The sequence below is a fragment of the Cottoperca gobio genome, chromosome 21 (genome assembly GCF_900634415.1).
Source record: "Cottoperca gobio chromosome 21, fCotGob3.1, whole genome shotgun sequence".
Taxonomy (NCBI): Eukaryota; Metazoa; Chordata; class Actinopteri; order Perciformes; family Bovichtidae; genus Cottoperca; species Cottoperca gobio.
In genome coordinates, this window is record NC_041375.1 from 1,645,086 (window position 1) to 1,667,952 (window position 22,867).

The 22,867-nt window shown below is 43.1% G+C and overlaps 2 protein-coding genes and 1 pseudogene across 2 annotated transcripts; 2 read left to right on the forward strand and 1 right to left on the reverse strand.

Moving 5' to 3' along the window:
• Positions 1-3,379: 3,379 nt before the first annotated feature.
• LOC115026460 (protein ZBED8-like) lies at positions 3,380-5,877 on the reverse strand (annotated as a pseudogene).
• Positions 5,878-8,604: 2,727 nt separating this feature from the next.
• Positions 8,605-9,939, forward strand: LOC115026461 (trace amine-associated receptor 13c-like). The gene is made up of 2 exons (XM_029459304.1): positions 8,605-8,858; positions 9,120-9,939. The coding sequence occupies exons 1-2, from the start codon at positions 8,605-8,607 to the stop codon at positions 9,937-9,939; spliced, it is 1,074 nt and encodes a 357-aa protein (XP_029315164.1).
• A 10,688-nt stretch (positions 9,940-20,627) lies between these two features.
• Positions 20,628-21,873, forward strand: LOC115026388 (trace amine-associated receptor 13c-like). Its single transcript, XM_029459208.1, has 2 exons — positions 20,628-20,797; positions 21,054-21,873. The coding sequence occupies exons 1-2, from the start codon at positions 20,628-20,630 to the stop codon at positions 21,871-21,873; spliced, it is 990 nt and encodes a 329-aa protein (XP_029315068.1).
• The last annotated feature ends 994 nt before the right edge of the window (positions 21,874-22,867 follow it).

Here is a 22,867-nt window from a genome sequence, read left to right on the forward strand (position 1 = left end):
CTATGATCTTAGCCACTGTGCTGCAACTCATTTTCATGGTGTTGGCAATCTTCTTATAGCCAAGGCCATCTTTGTGAAGCACAATAATCCTTTTTTTCAGCCGCTCAGAGAGTTCCTTGCCATGAGGTGCCATGTTGTCCAGCATTCAGAGAGAATTGTGCCCAAAACACCAAATTTAACAGCCCTGCTTATCATTTACACCTGAATCCTTGTAACACTAACGAGTCACATGACACCAGGGCGGGAAAACAACATCATTGGGCACAATTAGGACATGTTCACTATGGGGTGTACTCACTTTTGTTGCCAGCTGTTTAGACATTAACAGCTGTGTACTGAGTAATTTTCAAAGGACAATAAATCTATACTGTTATTCAAGCAGCACACTGACTACTTTAAGTTATATCAAAGTTTCAGTAGGATAATGTTATCCCCTGAAAGGATATAACAGAATATTTGCAAAAATCTAAAGGGTGTACTCACTTTTGAGATATACTGTATAGCACAGCAACAAATATATTCAAAACGCTCTACATAAAACATTAAAAGCATTGAGATAAATTGCAATATAAAAAGAAAAATGTATTATTATTATTAATAATAATAATAATAATAATAATAATCCATCCATCCATCCATCCATCGTCTACCGCTTATCTGGGGTCGGGGCGCGGCGGCAGCAGCTCAAGTAAGGAACCCCAAACTTCCCTTCTCCGGGCCACATCCACCAGCTCCGACTGGGGGATCCCAAGACGTTCCCAGGCCAGTGAGGAGATATAATCTCTCCACCGAGTACTGGGTTTTCCCCGTGGTCTCCTCCCAGCTGGATGTGCCACTTCAACTGGCTCCTTTCAACGCAAAGGAGCAGCAGTTCTACTCCGAGTCGCTCACGGATGGCTGAACTTCTCTCCCTTTCTCTAAGGGAGACGTCAGCCAACCGTCTGAGAAAACCCATTTTGGCCGCTTGTAACCTTGATCTCGTTCTTTTGGTCATGACCTAGCCTTCATGACCATAGGTGAGGGTAGGAACGAAGATCGACCGGTAGATCGAGAGCTTTGCCTTCTGACTCAGCTCTCTTTTTGTCACAATGATGCGGTAAAGCGACTGCAGTCCAGCTCCCGCTGCTCCGATTCTCCGGCCAATCTCTCGCTCCATCGTCCCTTCACTCGCGAACAAGACCCTGAGATACTTAAACTCCTTCACTTGGGGTAAGAGCTCATTCCCTACCCGGAGTAGGCAATCCACCGGCTTCCTGCTGAGAGCCATGGCCTCAGATTTTGAGGTGCGGATCCTCATCCCAACCGCTTCACACTCGGCTGCGAAGCGATCCAGTGACTGTTGTCACAGACCGATGATACCATAAGGACCACATCATCTGCAAAGAGTAGCGATGAGATCCTCAGGCCACCGAACTGCAACCCCTCTCCTCCACGACTCCGCCTCGATATCCTGTCCATGAAAATGACAAACAGGATTGGTAATAAAGTGCAGACCTTGCGGAGGTCAACATTCACTGGGAATGAGTCCAACTTACTGCCGAATATCCGGACACAACTCTTACTTTGGGCGTACAGGGATTGGATGGCCCACAGAAGTGACCCCCTCACCCCAAACTCCCGCAGCACCTCCCACAGTATCACCCAGGGGACCCGGTCATACGCCTTCTCCAGGTCAACAAAATACATGCAGACTGAATGGGCGTACTCCCAGGCCCCCTCCAGGATCCTTGCGAGAGTGAAGAGTTGGTCCGTTGTTCCACCACAAGGACGGAATCCGCATTGTTCCTCTTGAATCAGAGGTTCGACTATCGGCCGAACCCTCCTTTCCAGTACCTGGGAGTAGACTTTACCAGGGAGGCTGAGAAGTGTGATACCCCTGTAGTTGGCACACACTCTCTGGTCCCCCTTTTTGAATAGGGGAACCACCCTCGGAGTTGTTTGACTACCTCAGTGACTTCCATCAGGGAAATTAACGATGGTCCCCCATCAGCTTCCAGCTATGCCTCTACCATAGACGGCGTGTTAGTTGGATTGAGGAGTTCCTCAAAGTGCTCCTTCCACCTTCTCAGTCGAAGTCAACACGGTCCCACCCTTGCTGTACACAGCTCGGATGGTTCACTGATTCACCCTCCTGAGGTGCCATACGGTTTTCCAGATGCACCTTGGTGCCGACTGAAAGTCCTTCTCCATAGCTTCTCCAAACTTCTCCCACACCCACTGCTTTGCCTTTACCAGGACAGAGGCTGTTGCCCTTCGAGTCCGTCGGTACCCTGCAATTATTTCCGGAGTCCTCCTGGATAACATAACCCGGAAGGACTCACGGTATTTGAGGGTTACGCCCCTTGAGGCACCTAAGACTTTGAGAGCAAATCTCCTTACCGCAGCTTCAGCAATAGAGGTTTTGAACATTTGAACAGGTTCAATGCCCCAAACCTTCACAAGGATGTCTAAAAAGATCCTCTGCAGGGATTTCAAGAAAGCCAAACACTCCGAACTGTTGTTTGGGGCCTAGGCACAAACAGCAGTCCCTGACCATCACTGCCACTCGTGTGACAGCTCACCCGACCCCAGTGGTGTTTCCCATGAGTGGTGGGCCCACAGCATTGATGAATGTGAGGCACCACGTAGCTCCTTCAGGCGGTGCCCGACCAGGCTCCGTGGCAAACCCGGCCACCAGGCTCTCGCTGTTGGGCCCTCCCTCCTGGCCAGTACTCATCAGAAATTATCCTGTCAGCTTCCCCCTCCTCTCCTCCCTGAGAATGTTTGCCCTCGTCCAAAGATAGCTCCTCATTATCCTCATCGGATAAGCCCAAAGAAGGGGAAGAAAAAGTCTCAAACATGTCCCTGTTTACCGGTGTGGTGGGTCTAGCCGGTTGATCAGGCTGATGTTGGTGGAACTCTCTGATGAGCCGGGTATCCAGAACATGTCGAGCCGGGATTCATGACCCCTCTTAAGGCCTGTATCCCTCATAGGCCACCAAATACTGGGGACCTCTCCCACTGCGACGAGAATGGAGCAGGCGGCGAAACGTATAGGTGAGGTCGCCATCAATGAACCGAGGAGGTGGTGGAGCAGCTGGAAACAGCGAACTCTAATGAACCAGCTTAATCTTAGAAACGTGAAGTCGGGTGGATCCGCATGGCACGAGGTAGCCTAAGTCTTACTGCCACTGGGTTGATGACATTCAGAATCTCGAATGCCGCCAACTTCGATTCCACCCATAATGGAACCTTCTGGCCCAGCAGATAGGGGGGTGCCTTAGTGCAGCAGCGGTTAGCCGAAATGGCGTTATTATTATAAGTTCTGCCATTTCCTTGGCCGACAGGAGTTTGGGCAGAGGTACGAAATTAGCCATTTTACTAAACCAATCCACCAATGTCAGGATGGCAGTGTGTCAGCCTGGGGCACAAACAGCCGATTAGGAGGGCAGGTGCTAGGACTGGGCTGGTTCTCTAGGGCGGCCTTTACCCTTTCCTCTACCTCCTAGGTGAGTGTGGCGATCACAGGGGAGGTCGGGAGGATGGTGTCAGGTACTCTGGTGAATTTCCCTCCCTCTCCAAACGGACGAGACAGGGCGTCGGCATTGACGTTCCGGGAACCAGGTCGGTAGGAGAGAGAAAAATGTAATCTAGTAAAAAACAGAGCTTGACGGGAGTTTAGTCTTCTGACCGACTAAATATATTCCAAGTTCGGTCCATATCAGAAAAGGTACCTTGGTCCCCTCGAGCCAGTGACGCCACTTCTCTAACGCCAGCTTAACCGCCAGTAGTTCCCTGTTCCCTACATCGTAGTTCCACTCTGCCGGAATCAACCGTCTTGAGATGAAGGTACAGGGGTGAAGTTTCTGATCGTTGATGGATTGCTGGGAAAGGATGGCTTCTTCCACCACATCGATGGTATCCACCTCCACGACAAATTGACCTTCTGAATCCGGTACTTGGAGGATGAGGGCGGAGGTAAACCGAATTTTAAGTTTCTGAGTTAAGGCCGTGAGTGGGGCAGCCACGGTGCTATAGCCGCAGATGAATCTTCGGTAGAAGTTGGCGAACCACAGGAATCATTGCAGCTGTTTGGGAGAGTCCGGAACAGGCCATGAAGTGACAGCTGTCACCTTGGTGGGGTCCATCTGTACACTCCCGTCCCACAATATATCCCAGGAAGGAGACAGAGGAGGTGTGAAATTTGCACTTTTCTGTCTTTATATACCGAGAGTTCTCGAGGAGATGCTGGAGGACAGCCTGAACATGATGTACATGTTCCTTCAGGGTCCTGGAAAAGATTAGAATGTCATCCAGATAAACAAACACGTGGCTGTTCAACATGTCCCAAAGCACGTTATTCACCAAGGCCTGGAAAACGGATGGTGCATATTTGGTAAGTCCAAAAGAGCTTACCAAATATTCATAGTGTCCAGACGTGGTATTGAAAGCAGTCTTCCATTCATCTCCCTCCCGGATCCAGAAAGGTATGTAAGGGAAGTAGATCTTCGAGTACATTGTAGTGGGAGGTGAAACATGTATGCAAGGTCAGAGGGATTTTCCTTAATGAGAAGTGGACAAAATTTGAATGGTAGTTATTGCCGGTGGAAAAGCACGCCTGTCCGAGTGTTGCTTTCCATGTGACTGAAATAGTTATTTAATTCTTGCATGTTTTGTTTTGCATGACTTCAGTCCATATGTTTCCACATGAGGAAAGGGTAAGCCAGTGAAAATATCCCGCTAGAATACTTGATGAGTTAAATAAGAAAATATATTAAAATATTTGTTCATTATTTTAGGTTTAAGTTCCGAAATTGGAGATTCATTTTCCCGAATAAAAACATTTCATGATTTTTTCACATATTACACCCTGGGCCCATATTTTAGACAAGTCAATATAATAAACATTACAACATAATGTATTCAAAGACATGCAATATATTAGCCTAATTGTAATAACAGTGGGCCTATTATATCTATTTAGTGATGTTTCTGAAATTAAGTATCACCTTGATCAGCTGTGGGAAATGAGCAAACTGCCTCCTGCCCATGCTCTGCCTGTAAAGATCCAGCCTGGAGGTGAGACTGTGGATGACTGCCCTTGAACTGGACCAGGGTTATGCCATTTCCTTGCAGCTTTAGTGTGACTTCGTTATTTTTTTCCAAAAAGTCTGCAAGTTCAATGATGTCGCAGCGGCTGGACATTACCTTTTCCCCGAGATCTGCATCAACCTGCCCCATGAACTCCACGATGCTGTCAAACAGCTCACAAAAACGAGCAAGGCAGTTTCCTTTTGAGAGCCAGCGGACATTTGTGTGGAAAAGAAGACGCTCAAATGTCTCATCATTTTCCTGACACAGCTGTCGGAACAGTCTGTCATTCAGGGCACGGGCTTATATTTTGTTTATTGCCTTGACTGCTATATTAAGTGAATCGTGAAGAGCTGGACTTTTAGATTTGGCCACAAGGTTGTGGCGGTGCAAGACACAGTGGACTGCGAGGACGTGCGGGACCTGCTCCTTCAGCAGAGCAGTGAAGCCATGGTACCTGCCAACCATGGAAGGAGCACCATCAGTGGCGCATGATAGGATGTTGCTAATGGGAATTGACTTCTCCTCCAAATACGCATGAAGCCCATTAAAAATGGTCTGGCCCTTGGTGTCGGTTTCGAGATATTTAGAAAACAAAAATTCCTCAGCCATCTCCTTTGTGTTGGAGGCCCTATAGCGGACATAGGCCATCAGCAGGGCGTTGTTGTCTGAGGTGGTTGTCTCATCCAGCTGAATGCTGAAATAAGAGTCCTGGAGGATGACACACAGCTGCTCCTCTGTATCATTGCCCATTTTATTAATCCTGTGTGCCTCGGTGTCATTGCTGAGTGGGAGCGATTTCAGCATAAAGTTTCGTTCAAATTTATTAAATATATGGCTCTCAAGGAAATACATAAAAACAATATTTGGCTTTTATGGCTCTCCCAGCCAAAAAGGTTCCCGACCCCTGTCCTAGGGGATAGACATTCTAGGTTTCAGCCAAATCAGAGATAGTTTAGGTTTTTAGCTACTTAGTTTGAAAGCTAGACAAAACCTAAATATTGTCCAATCATCTTGAGATTCATAGCACTTATTCATTGTACTAGGGGGATACTACATTATAGGTTTCAGCCAAATCAGAGCTAGTTTAGGTTTTTAGCTACATAGCTAAAGCTAACCAAGATTGTCCAATCATCTTGAAATTCACAGCGTTTATTCATGGTCCTAGGGGAATATTACACACCGAGTTTCAGCATCCTCACTCTTATCATTGTGCAGATGCCTGCTAGTTTTAATATCCTCAGACTTAGCATTGTGGAGCTATGACCCTGTCCACCATCGACACTGACCTCTGTGACCTCCAATCAAATAAGGCCCTGTTTTCATTTGTGTTGTGAATTTTGATATTAAAATCACAGCAGGTGATCTCTGAGAACTCCTGAATAGAGTAACCTTGGCCTCGCCACGTGGCCCCTGAAAGGAAATAGCCGTGTGAAGGAATGAGCAGGTTGACTCTCCGGATTCTCTTTGATTGTGTCCATATGAGGTGCCCCAACTAATGTCCAAAGCTAATTTAAAGCTATTTTGGCTGAAATATGGACTGTCCATTTCCAATAACATTAAATGGGAATATTCCCTTACTTTCTGCCCATTAATTTCCAATGGCAAATGTACAGCTTCCCGTGGGGTTCTATAAAATACTTTGAGATGTGGAACTAGTGTGGGATAATCTGAGACCCTAAGTAGAATTGCAAATGGAAAAAGAGAGATTGTGTGAGGGCCACGAAACTTCCCATACTCAACCAGGACATCAGTGAGAGTCTACACACCAAATTAGGGGCCGCCCGGTACTTTTGGGCCTTTGCACGTCTTCCAATTCAGGTGAAATGGAAAATCCTTGGGCACTGCCCTCAAGGTGTACCTGTTTTGATTCAAATCAGAATAAGTTTCATTTTTTAACTTCTTTGCCATATAAAGATCAAAGGCAACAATGATTAAACATTGTCCAATCATCTTGAGTGTTTATTCATGGTCCAAGGGGGAGTTTCAAGCAAATCCGAGCTAGTTTATCTTTAGAGCTACGTAGCTACAGCTAACCAAGATTGTCCAATCATCTTGAAATGTATGTTTATTCATGGTCCTAGGGGGATAGTACACACCGAGTTTCAGCTTCCTCACACTTAGCATTGTGGAGATGACTCTGTAGACCAGGGGTCGGGAACATATGGCTCGCGAGCCATATATGGCTCTTTCGATGACGCGATATGGCTCACAGACAATTTTGAGCTGACATTTTTTAACATGATTAACAAGTAATAAATAATTATACTGTGTCAAGTAGTATTTTCAGTTGTGTTGTGAATTTTGATATCATCTGTAAGGGAAGGTCTTTGTCTTGTACACTTCCAATGTATTTCGGCGAAATTTGTCAATGGGCAGTGGACAAATCCCAACCCACTTCCCTAAGGTATGGTAGCTGTTTCTTAAATCTAACTTGGTGAAAATAGTCGCACCCTGTAGGTAAAGGATAGCGGTTCTTTACTGTAATGTCATTCAAGCCCCTGTAGTCGATGCAGGGCCTCAGTGATGTATCTTTCTTTTCCACAAAGAAGAAACCCGCCTCTTCGGGGGAAGAAGAGGGACGGATAATCCGATGAGTTACCGTCTTCAGAATATGGCCGTCTAATGCGTTGGCTGGAACAGGACGAGGTAAGGGAGCCCGATTTATTCCCAACTGTAGAGCGATATCTTCATCAATAATGTTGACGTCTGCATCAGAGTCAATGAAGACTGCTAGAGCCTGCGAGCTCTCCGGTAGGCTCCCTCCACGTTGTCGCTCCCGTCTCCTGGTCTGGATGCGCTAGTCCATCCTGGAAGTGAGTTCGATTACCCCATCCAGTGAAAAGGGTATATCAAAAGATACAAGTTCATCTTTAATATAATCCGCTAGACCTCGAAGGTAGGCGTCGTACTGGGCCGCCGAGTTACAGTTACTCAGGGGGCCTCTGGTGCGAAATTCAATGGCATAATCCACCACAGATCTATTACCTTCCTATTATTAAAACTAGCTCAGCGTGAAAGGCCAAATAAAATTGATTCTATTTTGCATTCAAATATTTCTTTGTTTTAACTTGTGTAAGTCTTTGTGTGTGTTTTCCTTATCTATGATTACATTACAGGTCATGATCATGAATGTCTGATATTCCTGAAACACGGAGGATGGGGTTGTAAACATTTTGTAGCTTAACATTCTTCATTCAGTTCCTGTTGGTTTGTCCAATTAAAGATATCATAATATTCTGTAATAATGTAGGGTTGGAGTCACCAATCTTTGCTATACTGTTGTAATTGAGTCACAGAAGTAAATTCAAAAGGTGTAATGGCTGAAGAAGCAACGTATATGTTTATATTTTCAAACCTTCATGAATCACGTTCACTATCAGAATCATGATGCCGTGGGGTCAACACCTCTAGGGTCACACTGTTTTCAGACACGGCCGACACACGGCTGACATTGCCTTAGTAACTACAGAAAACAAAGTACAGAGGAGGGACTTCAGTCTTTGCCGGAGAAGAAAATAGCAATAGTCTGGCATGAGAGATCGAGAAGAGATAAATCAGCTGTATAACAGAGAGCTTTGCCAGAACACAGCAGCTTCTCACCACCTCCCTCTGCAGATGGAGACTTCAGAAGGAGCTGAACTCTGCTTTCCACAACTCAACAATTCTTGCAGGAAACCCATGCCAGCTCAGTTACATGCCATGCTCACTTACACCGTGGTGTCCTTCATCTCTCTGCCCACTGTAGCTCTCAACCTGCTGGTCATCATCTCTATCTCCCACTTCAGGCAGAGACATACTTTCAGCCTAAGATTATATATTTTCATATTAGATGTTTAAAATAATTAGTCCTACATGTCTTCTTTTACATATGAATGTTTTAGTTAATATTAATTCTCTTTTGAAATATTAAGTATTCAAACATGATGTTGTGTGACATAACATTTTGAATAATTTCATGACAATAAGAATGTCCTTTGTTCTACTGCTGTTACTAACAAGCTACTATTGATGATAACCTTATACGTAATGATATTCTTCCTCTCCAGGCAGCTCCACACCCCCACCAACCTCCTCATCCTCTCCCTGGCTGTCTCAGACTTCTTCGTGGGCCTCCTGCTAATGCCTTTTGGAATCATTTTAACAGATGCTTGCTGGTTCCTGGGTGACCTAATGTGTGCTCTGTATTATGTTGTACATTTTATCATTATCTCTTCTTCAGTTGGAAACATGGTGCTCATATCAATTGATCGTTATTTGGCTATTTGTGACCCTCTACGTTACACCACCAGAGTTACTCTCAACAGAACAAAAGTCTGTGTTTGTCTGTGTTGGATTTGCTCTTTTCTCTATAATTGTCTAATTGCAAAGGACTTTCTGAGACAACCTGATTCATATAATTCCTGCTATGGAGAGTGTGTATTTGTTGTTGACTATATCACAGGAGCTGTTGTCTTAGTCTTTTCCTTTATTGTCCCCATTACTGTCATCATAGTTCTGTATATGAGAGTGTTTGTGGTGGCTGTGTCTCAGGCTCGAGCCATGCGCTCTCATATTGCAGCTGTTACACTCCAGCGTTCAGTTGGTGGAACTGCTAAGAAATCTGAGATGAAAGCAGCCAGGACTCTCGGTATTGCTGTAGTTGTCTTTCTATTTTGTTCATTTATATATTACTCTCCATCCCCGAGCAGTGAGGATATTAAAGTCAGTAGTTCATCCTCACTTGTTGCAGTCTGGCTAATGTATTTTAACTCTTGTCTAAACCCAGTGATCTATGCCTTCTTTTACCCCTGGTTTAGAAAATCTATCAAACTCATTGTTACCTTTAAGATACTTCGGCCTGACTCTTGTGATACTAAAATACTGTAGAGACAGACTGGAGAAACAGCGTTGTTCTTATATGTTTATATTTTCAAACCTTCATGAATCATGTTCACTATCAGACAATCATTGTGTTCATTGTCATGACTTCATCTGAAAGTATAATCCAACATGCTTCTGTCATTACCTCTGCCAAGGAAGTTATGTTTTCAGCTCAGTGCGTTTGTGTTCGTCACAGGGCTGATGCACAAATTGTTTTTCACTTTTGTTGACTTTGTGTCAGGGCTTTTGTGCTGCATTCATGTAGTGTCAGTATAATCTGAAACATTAATTCCCAGTGTGGCAGTGTTATTCATATCAATAGTTGAATGTTTTAGCTGACTAAAAGTGAATATTTTTGCATTGGGAGCTTGTTGTAAGATTAGTAATAGGGTACAGTACGTTAATTGTTTTTCTTAGCAACATAAAATGTATTTAACAGATATTTAACAGCAGGTAGGTAACAGGCAGACAGAAAACAGCATTGAAACTATGATGATCTGACAACTGCACAAAGGACGTGGACCGGTATACAGTATGGGGAAAGTGGCTGACGAGTGAATAATATGCAGGGAGGAGGCGGGCGGGGAAGGCCTGACAGAGCTCATGAGGGAAATGGTACAGGCGTGTAGATGGATGGTTTTAGGATGGCAGGTCTGGGGAGTGAGAGAAACAAACATGGACTCCGGTCAAGTAGTCAAAAAAATGAAGTCCTATGTCTTTTCTTAACCACTTTTCCTTGACGGAAAAAGTGACGAGGTCAAGGAGAGATGTGAAGGAGGACTTAAGAAAAGACAACCTCAGTACTAAGAGAATCCCACTGCACTTAGGCTTTGTAATTGTGATGTGAATGCTGATGTTATTGAGGTGGGTCTGTCGTGGTTAAACTTAAATTTTTCTGAAGAATAAAAGTGCATCGAGATGAATCCCAATTAGTGTGATTATATAAAAATAATTAAATAATACTTCATGCAATATGTGCGTAACGTGTTAGGACTAAACATTTACAATACTACTATACATTTCATCATTCTTATGTTTAAACATGTTGAAAAATAAGACCTGGAACTAATCAATTAAATCAATGACAAATTGATTGATAATAATTTGTCATTTATCAATTTGCTGATTTTCAAATAGATTGTTTTGTTCGACTAACTGATTGAAAAACACAGATATGTTGATGTAGAGGATAAACAGAACAAGGTGAAGAAAAAAAAGCATTTTTTCTGCTCAAAAACAGACTTATTCTCAACTGATGACCGATTCTCTATCATGTGAATATTTAATGAAATAATCAACCAATCATTTAATCTCTAATGTTGACCATGTTCACCATCTTATTTGGTTTTTAACATGCTATTTGCAAGCTTATAAAGCAAAATGTTACTTTTCATCCTGTGAGGAACATGTCTTTTGAAGTGAGAAGTGGACAAAATTTGAGAAGTGGACAAAATTTGAATGGTAGTTATTGCCGGTGGAAAAGCACGCCTGTCCGAGTGTTGCTTTCCATGTGACTGAAATAGTTATTTAATTCTTGCATGTTTTGTTTTGCATGACTTCAGTCCATATGTTTCCACATGAGGAAAGGGTAAGCCAGTGAAAATATCCCGCTAGAATACTTGATGAGTTAAATAAGAAAATATATTAAAATATTTGTTCATTATTTTAGGTTTAAGTTCCGAAATTGGAGATTCATTTTCCCGAATAAAAACATTTCATGATTTTTTCACATATTACACCCTGGGCCCATATTTTAGACAAGTCAATATAATAAACATTACAACATAATGTATTCAAAGACATGCAATATATTAGCCTAATTGTAATAACAGTGGGCCTATTATATCTATTTAGTGATGTTTCTGAAATTAAGTATCACCTTGATCAGCTGTGGGAAATGAGCAAACTGCCTCCTGCCCATGCTCTGCCTGTACAGATCCCGCCTGGAGGTGAGACTGTGGATGACTGCCCTTGCACTGGACCAGGGTTATGCCATTTCCTTGCAGCTTTAGTGTGACTTCGTTAATTTTTTCCAAAAAGTCTGCAAGTTCAATGATGTCGCAGCGGCTGGACATTACCTTTTCCCCGAGATCTGCATCAACCTGCCCCATGAACTCCACGATGCTGTCAAACAGCTCACAAAAACAGCAAGGCAGTTTCCTTTTGAGAGCCAGCGGACATTTGTGTGGAAAAGAAGACGCTCAAATGTCTCATCATTTTCCTGACACAGCTGTCGGAACAGTCTGTCATTCAGGGCACGGGCTTATATTTTGTTTATTGCCTTGACTGCTATATTAAGTGAATCGTGAAGAGCTGGACTTTTAGATTTGGCCACAAGGTTGTGGCGGTGCAAGACACAGTGGACTGCGAGGACGTGCGGGACCTGCTCCTTCAGCAGAGCAGTGAAGCCACGGTACCTGCCAACCATGGAGGGAGCACCATCAGTGGCGCATGATAGGATGTTGCTAATGGGAATTGACTTCTCCTCCAGATACGCATGAAGCCCATTAAAAATGGTCTGGCCCTTGGTGTCGGTTTCGAGATATTTAGAAAACAAAAATTCCTCAGCCATCTCCTTTGTGTTGGAGGCCCTATAGCGGACATAGGCCATCAGCAGGGCGTTGTTGTCTGAGGTGGTTGTCTCATCCAGCTGAATGCTGAAATAAGAGTCCTGGAGGATGACACACAGCTGCTCCTCTGTATCATCGCCCATTTTATTAATCCTGTGTGCCTCGGTGTCATTGCTGAGTGGGAGCGATTTCAGCATAAAGTTTCGTTCAAATTTATTAAATATATGGCTCTCAAGGAAATACATAAAAACAATATTTGGCTTTTATGGCTCTCCCAGCCAAAAAGGTTCCCGACCCCTGTCCTAGGGGATAGTACATTCTAGGTTTCAGCCAAATCAGAGATAGTTTAGGTTTTTAGCTACTTAGTTTGAAAGCTAGACAAAACCTAAATATTGTCCAATCATCTTGAGATTCATAGCACTTATTCATTGTTCTAGGGAGATACTACATTATAGGTTTCAGCCAAATCAGAGCTAGTTTAGGTTTTTAGCTACATAGCTAAAGCTAACCAAGATTGTCCAATCATCTTGAAATTCACAGCGTTTATTCATGGTCCTAGGGGAATATTACACACCGAGTTGCAGCATCCTCACTCTTATCATTGTGCAGATGCCTGCTAGTTTCAATATCCTCAGACTTAGCATTGTGGAGCTATGACCCTGTCCACCATCGACACTGACCTCTGTGACCTCCAATCAAATAAGGCCCTGTTTTTAGTTGTGTTGTGAATTTTGATATTAAAATCACAGCAGGTGATCTCTGAGAACTCCTGAATAGAGTAACATTGGCCTCGCCACGTGGCCCCTGAAAGGAAGTAGCCGTGTGAAGGAATGAGCAGGTTGACTCTCCGGATTCTCTTTAATTGTGTCCATATGAGGTGCCCCAACTAATGTCCAAAGCTTATTTAAAGCTATTTTGGCTGAAATATGGACTGTCCATTTCCAATAACATTAAATGGGAATATTCCCTTACTTTCTGCCCATTAATTTCCAATGGCAAATGTACAGCTTCCCGTGGGGTCTATAAAATACTTTGAGATGTGGAACTATCCATCCATTCATCTATCGTCTACCGCTTATCCGGGATCGGGTCGCGGGGGCAGCAGCTCCAGTAAGGAACCCCAATCTTCCCTTCTCCGGGCCACATCCTCCAGCTCCGACTGGGGGATCCTGAGGCGTTCCCAGGCCAGTGAGGAGATATAATCTCTCCACCGAGTCCTGGGTCTTCCCCGGGGTCTCCTCCCAGCTGGACGTGCCTGGAACACCTCCCTAGGGAGGCGCCCAGGTGGCATCCTTACTAGATGCCCAAACCACCTCAACTGGCTCCTTTCAACGTAATGGAGCAGCGGCTCTACTCCGAGTCTCTCACGGATGGCTGAGCTTCTCACCCTATCTCTAAGGGAGACGCCAGCCACCCGTCTGAGAAAACCCATTTCGGCCGCTTGTACCTGTGATCTCGTTCTTTCGGTCATGACCCAGCCTTCATGACCATAGGTGAGGGTAGGAACGAAGATCGACCGGAAGATCGAGAGCTTTGCCTTCTGGCTCAGCTCTCTTTTCGTCACAACGGTGCGGTAAAGTGACTGTAATACCGCCCCGGCTGCTCCAATTCTGCGGCCAATCTCTCGCTCCATTGTCCCCTCACTCGCGAACAAGACCCCGAGGTACTTGAACTCCTTCACTTGGGGTAATGGCTCATTCCCTACCCGGAGTAGGCAATCCACCGGTTTCCTGCTGAGAGCCATGGCCTCAGATTTGGAGGTGCTGATCCTCATCCCAACCGCTGCACACTCGGCTGCGAACCGATCCAGTGACTGTTGAAGGTCACAGACCGATGATGCCATAAGGACCACATCATCTGCAAAGAGCAGCGATGAGATCCTCAGGTCACCGAACTGCAACCCCTCTCCTCCACGACTACGCCTCGATATCCTATCCATGAAAATCACGAACAGGATTGGTGATAAAGCGCAGCCCTGTCGGAGGCCAACATTCACGGGAAACGAGTCCGACTTACTGCCGAGTATCCGGACACAACTCTCGCTTTGGGCGTACAGGGATTGGATGGCCCTCAAAAGTGACACCCTCACCCCATACTCCCGCAGCACCTCCCACAGTATCACCCGTGGGACCCGGTCATATGCCTTCTCCAGATAACATAAGCGTTTAGTTTGTTTAATTAAAGAGCACCTGTTCAATGTGAAAAGTGAGTTGTGAATATTAAATAAATAAAAATCAGAGGGTGGCGCGGGGTTCCGTTAGGGGGGCGCACAGACAATGGTAGGGGAAACACTGATACCACTTTTAGTACTCGGATTTTATTAAATATATGGCTCTCAAGGAAATACATTAAAAAATATTTGGCTTTTAGGGCTCTCCCAGCCAAAAAGGTTCCCAACCCCTGCTCTGCTGTGTCGTCTAGTATTCTTTTTTTGACTTTGGTCTTTGTTAAGAATAGGTTAAAATCAAAAAACACACAGTGTCTAGCATGTTACCATGCTGATGAGTGGGTTCACTGATATTTTGTTTTAGTCCATAGCTGTCTAGTAACTTTTCAAGTTTAATAGTCTTGGGATCATTCTTCTTATTTACGTGAATATTTAGGTCTCCATACAGGATTATTCTTTCACATCTAGTGATGCTGAGTGAAATCAGCTCTGAGAATTCCTCTAGAAATAGTGCTGAATATCTTGGCCTGTACAATATGATGATGAGCAAAGATAATTCTGCTTTGAGCTCAATAGCAAGATATTCAAATTATGTAAATTCACCCAGGTCAATGTCATTACATACAAGCGACGCTGATAAGATCGCGGCAATCCCTCCACCTTTCCTATTTTGCTGCCTGATAGTATTTATAGTTTGGAGGACACGTCTCAGTCAGTGCTAACATACCAGTAATGTTGTTTAACCAGGTCTCAACTAGAAACATACAGTGCAAGTTATTTTGAACTATCATATCATTAATCAAAAAAGATTTGGTAGTCAGTGATCTGACATTCAGAAGAGTCACTTTCAGCTGCAGGGAGTCTGTGACAGGAGTCAAAGCCGGTCCTGGTTGTGCACTGATATATCTAAGATAACCAGACGCAGTGCGTGCTGAGCGCTGATTATTTAGTCTGGTAGTAGTCAAGACAGGAACGGCATGACCAGTTTGGGGGGGGTGATGTCCTTGAGTGTCCATGAGCAGGCTTTTGGCATAAGCTGAGGGGGAGGTAAGGGGGACATCTAGGAGGGGGGAGAAGAATGGGGGATGATGGTGGGGTATGATGGTTTTGAGCGGGGGTTATTATTTGAGGTGTCAGTTTAAGACCACCTTTCACCAATTTGTTCATCCTTGTCGATAAAAGGGAGGAAGGGAGAGGAAGATGAGGAAGAGGGGGAGGGGAGGGGGTAGAGTGTCTCAGTGCTACTCCACAAAATTTCAACTTCATCCATGTCTGTCGGTGGAGTTGAGGGACTGGGGTCCTTGGTGTGCAGGCTTGTTGTGGCTGGTACTGCAGCAAGGTCACTCGCTCCAGTTGTTTGGATGTCATCATGGTGGTTATCTGGTGGTGTGGGGGATGGTGTCTCCTTGCATTTAGCAAAAGTCGGGTGGCTAATGGCATGATATATATTGGAAGCAAACTGTTTTTCTCCAGATCTGTTGAGAGAAAGTCAATTTCTTCCATAAAGGCCTCTACGCTGCCAGAACAGATTGAAGTTGTCAATAAAGTTCACTTTGTGCAGGGGACAGGCCACTGATAGCCACCTGCTGAGCCCCAAAATTCTGCTAAAACAATTCACCCCTGACCTGGCTGGTGGGATGGGACCACTGATGTATGTTTCAATGTCTTTAGAGCCTACAACTTTTAGCAGTTCAGTAAAGTCACATTTTTAGTGTTTCCGTTTCTCCCCTTGAGATATCATTATTCCCCGCATGAATAATAACCTTATTCACATATTTGTGGACAGACAGCATTTCTGGAAGTTCTTCTGTTATGTCACAGAACATTTCATCAGGGAAGCAGTATGTTTTGGTATCTTTCTTACCATTAATGTTAATGCCTGATACAGTAGAGTCGCCGATAATTAGCGTTGCTGGCTCAGTGATCTGTGGTCCTCTGTTCGGCGCACATCCTCGATCCGCTGTTTGCTCAGTGATCCGCTGATCGTCCTCCGTCAGCTTCTGCGGTCCTCTGCGTCTCGTTCTGCCCAAATGGCGCGGGACTAAGAGGTGAGCTGGGTCCTCTAGCTAGGGACACACTAACCCAGGGGTCGGGAACCTTTTTGGCTGGGAGAGCCATAAAAGCCAAATATTTTTTTTTATGTATTTCCTTGAGAGCCATATATAAAAATATATAAATTTGAATGCAACTTTATGCGTGCATTTTTTAAGAATAACACGTCTCCTAGTACTAATAGAGGTATCAGTGTTGCATTGAACAGGAGCTCTTTTATTAAATAAACTAAACGCTTACGTTATTTATCTCATTTATGTGCACGTTTCAGTGTTTACTGCACGGGTGTCAAACTCAAGGCAATTATATCCGGCCCGCGAGAAAATGTCATATGTCTGTCATAACTGGCCCGCCAGTTTTGGTAATTAAATCAATGCATGGCACAACCACGGGAAAAGACATTTGAGGAAGTATCTAAATATGTGAATGGAATGAAAGTTTTTGGAAAGCAAAGGGAAAGACACCACAGATCTCTGGGACGATGTGAGCGGGCCTGTTTGTGCGACATAACGAAGCATCTCACTGTTAAACCTGCAGCTTCAGGGCCGTGTGATCACGGACATGTATGATGCAGTGAGAGCGTTCCAAGCCGAGCTGCCTGTGGGAGACTCGGATGCAGAAGGAAACTTTGGTCACTACGTGTTTCCAAACACTGACAAACATCTCCACCTCTGTGTTCCCGACAGCATTCTGCTGATCAACTGAGAGCATTTGCCGACTTTGTTGCTCAGATATTTTAATTTAACTGCTCAGCAATCCGTTTGCAGTTGACTTAAATATGTTCCATATCTTTTTGCACTTTATGTGTACCCTGTTCAATACATGTGGACCGTGTTTGGCCCTCGACGTAGTCCCAGTTTTTAATGTTGGCCACCCCCCCGGTCTACTGCTTGCTTTGCGCAGTCTCACGACGGGCGGGGCTCCGCCCCCTACACACACACACACACACACAGCGGAGGAAAGGAGTGGGGAGAACTAAAAACAAATCCGCTGCTAAATGTTTTACTTTAAAATGGCACAGTATAATTATTTATTACTTGTTAAGTTAAAAAATGTCAGCTCAAAATTGTCTGCGAGCCATATCGCGTTATCGAAAGAGCCATATATGGCTCGCGAGCCATAGGTTCCCGACCCCTGCACTAACCTCTCCTCCATGATAAGGTGATGGTTCCCAGAGAGGGCATCACCACATGCATGTACATAATTCATATATTTAATTGTTTGATTTGGTATCATTGCTCTCTCAATCAATTCAACCACATCTTTTATTATGAATATTACTAGATATTATCTTTACACAGACATGTATAAATGTGCAATACAATTTCAAGCTGGTTTGAAAGATTTATAAGTAAAGTTGGGTTTTGTACATTTCAGACATGTCAGAATGAAATTGCTGTGCAGACGGATGTCCCTCCACGGATACACCACAAGTCCATGCAGGCGACCACGTGTCAGGTCAGCTGGACTGCAAGTTCCATACCAGGTTGGTTGTTCCAAAGGTCAGCATCATAATATTTCAATATTGATATGTAAGATACAAATACAGATACACACACATATTATATATATATATATATATATATATATATATATATATATATATATATATATATATATATATATATATATATATATATATATATATATATATATATATATATTATAGATAATTCTTCATTATAAAACATCTTTTTTGCAGATTGTTACTGAACTCCTGACTGAGACTCAATGCTTTGTGCCAAGACAATGTTGATGAGGAACCTTTGGAAGTCCCAGCTCCACTCAGCAGTCGATGGAAGAACCAAACAAGAGGGATGCTGTTGTGCTGTATAGAAGCAGATTCAATCACTGAACTGACATTGTGTTTTGTTATTGACTCTAATAAAGTGCTGATACTTGAACGAAGTGTAGTTGTCAGATGGAAACGTAGCACAGATCTTTTGAATGGCACATGATGGCATTCTGTGGTTCTTACCAAGTATTCCCCGGCAGAATCCCACCAGCTGGCGGTATGCCACATAGTGATAGATTCTGTAAAATACAAGATAATACATGTCAATGGTAATCACTTCAACCTTATTTATCTATTTATTCTGTGACTGTGCCAGAGTGACCATTCGACTTCCCATAAATACATCAAAGTTTCTGAGCTCTACACAAGTAACTTCCTCATTATGTGGCTGATCACCTGCTTGTTGTCTGTCCCTCTTTGAATACCTTTGGTAGGTTGTCTGCAACACCCAAACATCCAGACACTTTGATTGGAATCCTGGGTGATCTGTTATGCAGGTTATGTTTGCACCATGTCCCTCATATTCATTGAATTCCTCCGTGACATCCTTTTCTTGGCAGCAGCTCTTCAATTGCTTCCATAATTGTACAGTTTTCACACGTGCCCCTAATTGTACAAAAGAAGAATGATAAGGACATGTACACAATATGCAATATCCAGAAAAAAGGCCATTATTAACGTCATCTTAATGTCATACTATTTATATGCCTGTGTTTGACGACAGGCTCGTAAGCCACTCTGCTTTTTATTAAATAAGGGAAGGTCTCGTCCCATTTGGCTAGGTACTTGAATTAAGTTTTAACTTGTTTGGCAGGTACAACTGCGTCTCCCGTTTACTGTGACTCTCATCCATATATTTTCGTGTTCTTCTGTGTTATTGTTCCTGTTTTCTTCTTCTGTGTTATTGTTCCTGTTTTCTTCTTCTGTTTTATTGTTCCTGTTTTCTTCTTCTGTGTGTTTACTGGCGGATAACGTTTTTCAGCTAAAGTTAAACATAATACTGCCAACTGCTTTACCAGAGGCTACTTTACCACTGTACTCATTTTTAAATTAGGCCTATTATTTATATTGTAACTGTTGATGCATTGATGATGTATTGTTTCACCTGCCGGTTCTGATTGACAGATGTGAAGTTGTATCAGGTTGGGTTTGGACCTTGGCATTATTGTACATTGTCGGCGCTTTTAAACTTGGTCCCATGTGGATTAGAGCGATCTTCTCGACCTCACTCTCTCTCAGCCTGTTGTTGGGAAATGATGCAAGAAGAGACTCCACAGAGATTCAGGGTCTTGCTGCTATTCAGGATAGCACCGGCACTTTGCAGTAGCGATAGAGCCGGGCTCTGCTTGACATTGCGGCGTGCTATGGTAAGACGGACCAACGACCTCTCCGACCCAGAGTTCTGGCCCGGTGTACATTGACGTGACATTTAATACACGCACAAATTATCAAGTTCTTTATAAATTAACTGTTTATTAAACTACTAACTACAACACTAAACTATTAAAAAGTAAGATAAATGTTGAAAATGTATTGTTTCACCTACAGGTTCTATTTCTTTGTTTTAACTTGTGTAAGTCTTTGTGTGTTTTTTCCTTATCTATGATTACATTACAGATCATGATCAGGAATGTGTGATGCTTCTAAAACACGGAGGATGGGGCTGTAAATGTTTTGTAGTTTAATATTATTCATTCAGTTCCTGTTGGTTTGTCCTATTAAAGATATCATAATATTCTGTAATAATTTAGGGTTGGAGTCACCAATCTTTGCTACACTGTTGTAATCGAGTCAATGAAGTAAAGTTAAAAGGTGTAATGGCTGAAGAAACAACGTGTATGTTTATATTTTCAAACCTTCATGAATCACGTTCAAGAATCATGATGCCGTGGGGTCAACACCTCGAGGGTCACACTGTTTTCAGACACGGCCGACACACGACTGACATTGTCTTAGTAACTACAGAAAACAAAGTTCAGAGGAGGGACTTCAGTCTTTGCTGGAGAAGAACATAGCAGTAGTCTGGCATGAGAGACGAGAAGAGATAAATCAGCTGTATAACAGAGAGCTTTGCCAGAACTCAGCAGCTTCTCACCACCTCCCTCTGCAGATGGAGACTTCAGAAGGAGCTGAACTCTGCTTTCCACAACTCAACAATTCCTGCAGGAAACCCATGCCATCTCAGTTACATGCCATGCTCACTTACACCGTGGTGTCCTTCATCTCTCTGCCCACTGTAGCTCTCAACCTGCTGGTCATCATCTCTATCTCCCACTTCAGGCAGAGACACACGTTTAAGATTATATATTTTCATATTAGATGTTTAAAATAATTAGGCCTACATGTCTTCTTTTACATATGAATGTTTTAGTTAATATTAATTCTCTTTTGAAATATTAAGTATTCAAACATGATGTTGTGTGACATAACATTTTGAATAATTTCATGTCAATAAGAATGTCCTTTGTTCTACTGCTGTTACTAACAAGCTACTATTGATGATAACCTCATACGTGATGATATTCTTCCTCTCCAGGCAGCTCCACACCCCCACCAACCTCCTCATCCTCTCCCTGGCTGTCTCAGACTTCTTCGTGGGCCTCCTACTGATGCCTGTTGGAATCATTTTAACAGATGCTTGCTGGTTCCTGGGTGACCTAATGTGTGCTCTGTATTATGTTGCAGATTTCATCATTACATCTTCTTCTGTTGGAAACATGGTGCTCATATCAATTGATCGTTATTTGGCTATTTGTGACCCTCTACGTTACACCACCAGAGTTACTCTGAACAGAACAAAAGTCTGTGTTTGTCTGTGTTGGATTTGCTCTTTTCTCTATAATTGTCTCAATTTCAAGGACTTTCTGAGACAACCTGATTCATATAATTCCTGCTATGGAGAGTGTGTAATTGTCCTTAACGATATCACAGGAGCTGTTGACTTTGTCTTTAACTTTATTGTCCCCGTTACTGTCATCATAGTTCTGTATATGAGAGTGTTTGTGGTGGCTGTGTCTCAGGCTCGAGCCATGCGCTCTCATATTGCAGCTGTTACACTCCAGCGTTCAGTTGGTGGAACTGCTAAGAAATCTGAGATGAAAGCAGCCAGGACTCTAGGTATTGTTGTAGTTGTGTTTATAATGTGTTTCATTCCATATTACTCTCCATCCATGAAAGGTGAGGATATTGAAGAGAGCAGTTCATCCTCACTTGTTGCAGTCTGGCTGCTGTATTTTAACTCTTGTCTAAACCCAGTGATCTATGCCTTCTTTTACCCCTGGTTTAGAAAATCTATCAAACTCATTGTTACCTTTAAGATACTTCGGCCTGACTCTTGTGATACTAAAATACTGTAGAGACAGACTGGAGAAACAGCGTTGTTCTTATATGTTTATATTGTCAAACCTTCATGAATCATGTTCACTATCAGACAATCATTGTGTTCATTGTCATGACTTCATCTGAAAGTATAATCCAACATGCTTCTGTCATTACCTCTGCCAAGGAAGTTATGTTTTCAGCTCAGTGCGTCTGTGTTCGTCACAGGGCTGATGCACAAATAATCTTTCACTTTTGTTGACTTTGTGTCAGGGCTTTTGTGCTGCATTCATGTAGTGTCAGTATAATCTGGGGAAGGCCTGGCAGAGCTCATGAGGGAAATGGTACAGGCGTGTAGGTGGATGGTTTGAGGATGGCATGTCTGGGGAGTGAGAGAAACAAACATGGACTCCGGTCAAGTAGTCAAAAAAATGAAGTCCTATGTCTTTTCTTAACCACTTTTCCTTGACGGAAAAAGTGACGAGGTCAAGGAGAGATGTGAAGGAGGACTTAAGAAAAGACAACCTCAGTACTAAGAGAATCCCACTGCACTTAGGCTTTGTAATTATGATGTGAATGCTGATGTTATTGAGGTGGGTCTGTCGTGGTTAAACTTAAATCTTTCTGAAGAATAAAAGTGCATCGAGATGAATCCCAATTAGTGTGATTATATAAAAATAATTATATAATACTTCATGCAATATGTGCGTAACGTGTTAGGACTAAACATTTACAATACTACTATACATTTCATCATTCTAATGTTTAAACATGTTGAAAAATAAGAGCTGGAACTAATAAATTAAATCAATGACAAATTGATTGATAATAATTTGTCATTTATCAATTTGCTGATTTTAGTGAAATATGTCTTCAAATAGATTGTTTTGTTCGACCAACAGATTGAAAAACCCAGATACGTTGATGTAGAGGATAAACAGAACAAGGTGAAGAAAAAAAAGCATTTTTTGTATTTTCTGCTCAAAAACAGACTTATTCTCAACTGATGACCGATTCTCTGTCATGTGAATA

Coding starts and splice junctions, on each gene's coding strand:
- LOC115026388 (XM_029459208.1), top strand. CDS start 20,628: ATGGAGACTTCAGAAGGAGCTGAACTCTGCTTTCCACAACTCAACAAT. Junction 20,798..21,053: donor ATCTCTATCTCCCACTTCAG/GCAGAGACACAC, acceptor CTTCCTCTCCAG/GCAGCTCCACACCCCCACCA.
- LOC115026461 (XM_029459304.1), top strand. CDS start 8,605: ATGAGAGATCGAGAAGAGATAAATCAGCTGTATAACAGAGAGCTTTGC. Junction 8,859..9,119: donor ATCTCTATCTCCCACTTCAG/GCAGAGACATAC, acceptor CTTCCTCTCCAG/GCAGCTCCACACCCCCACCA.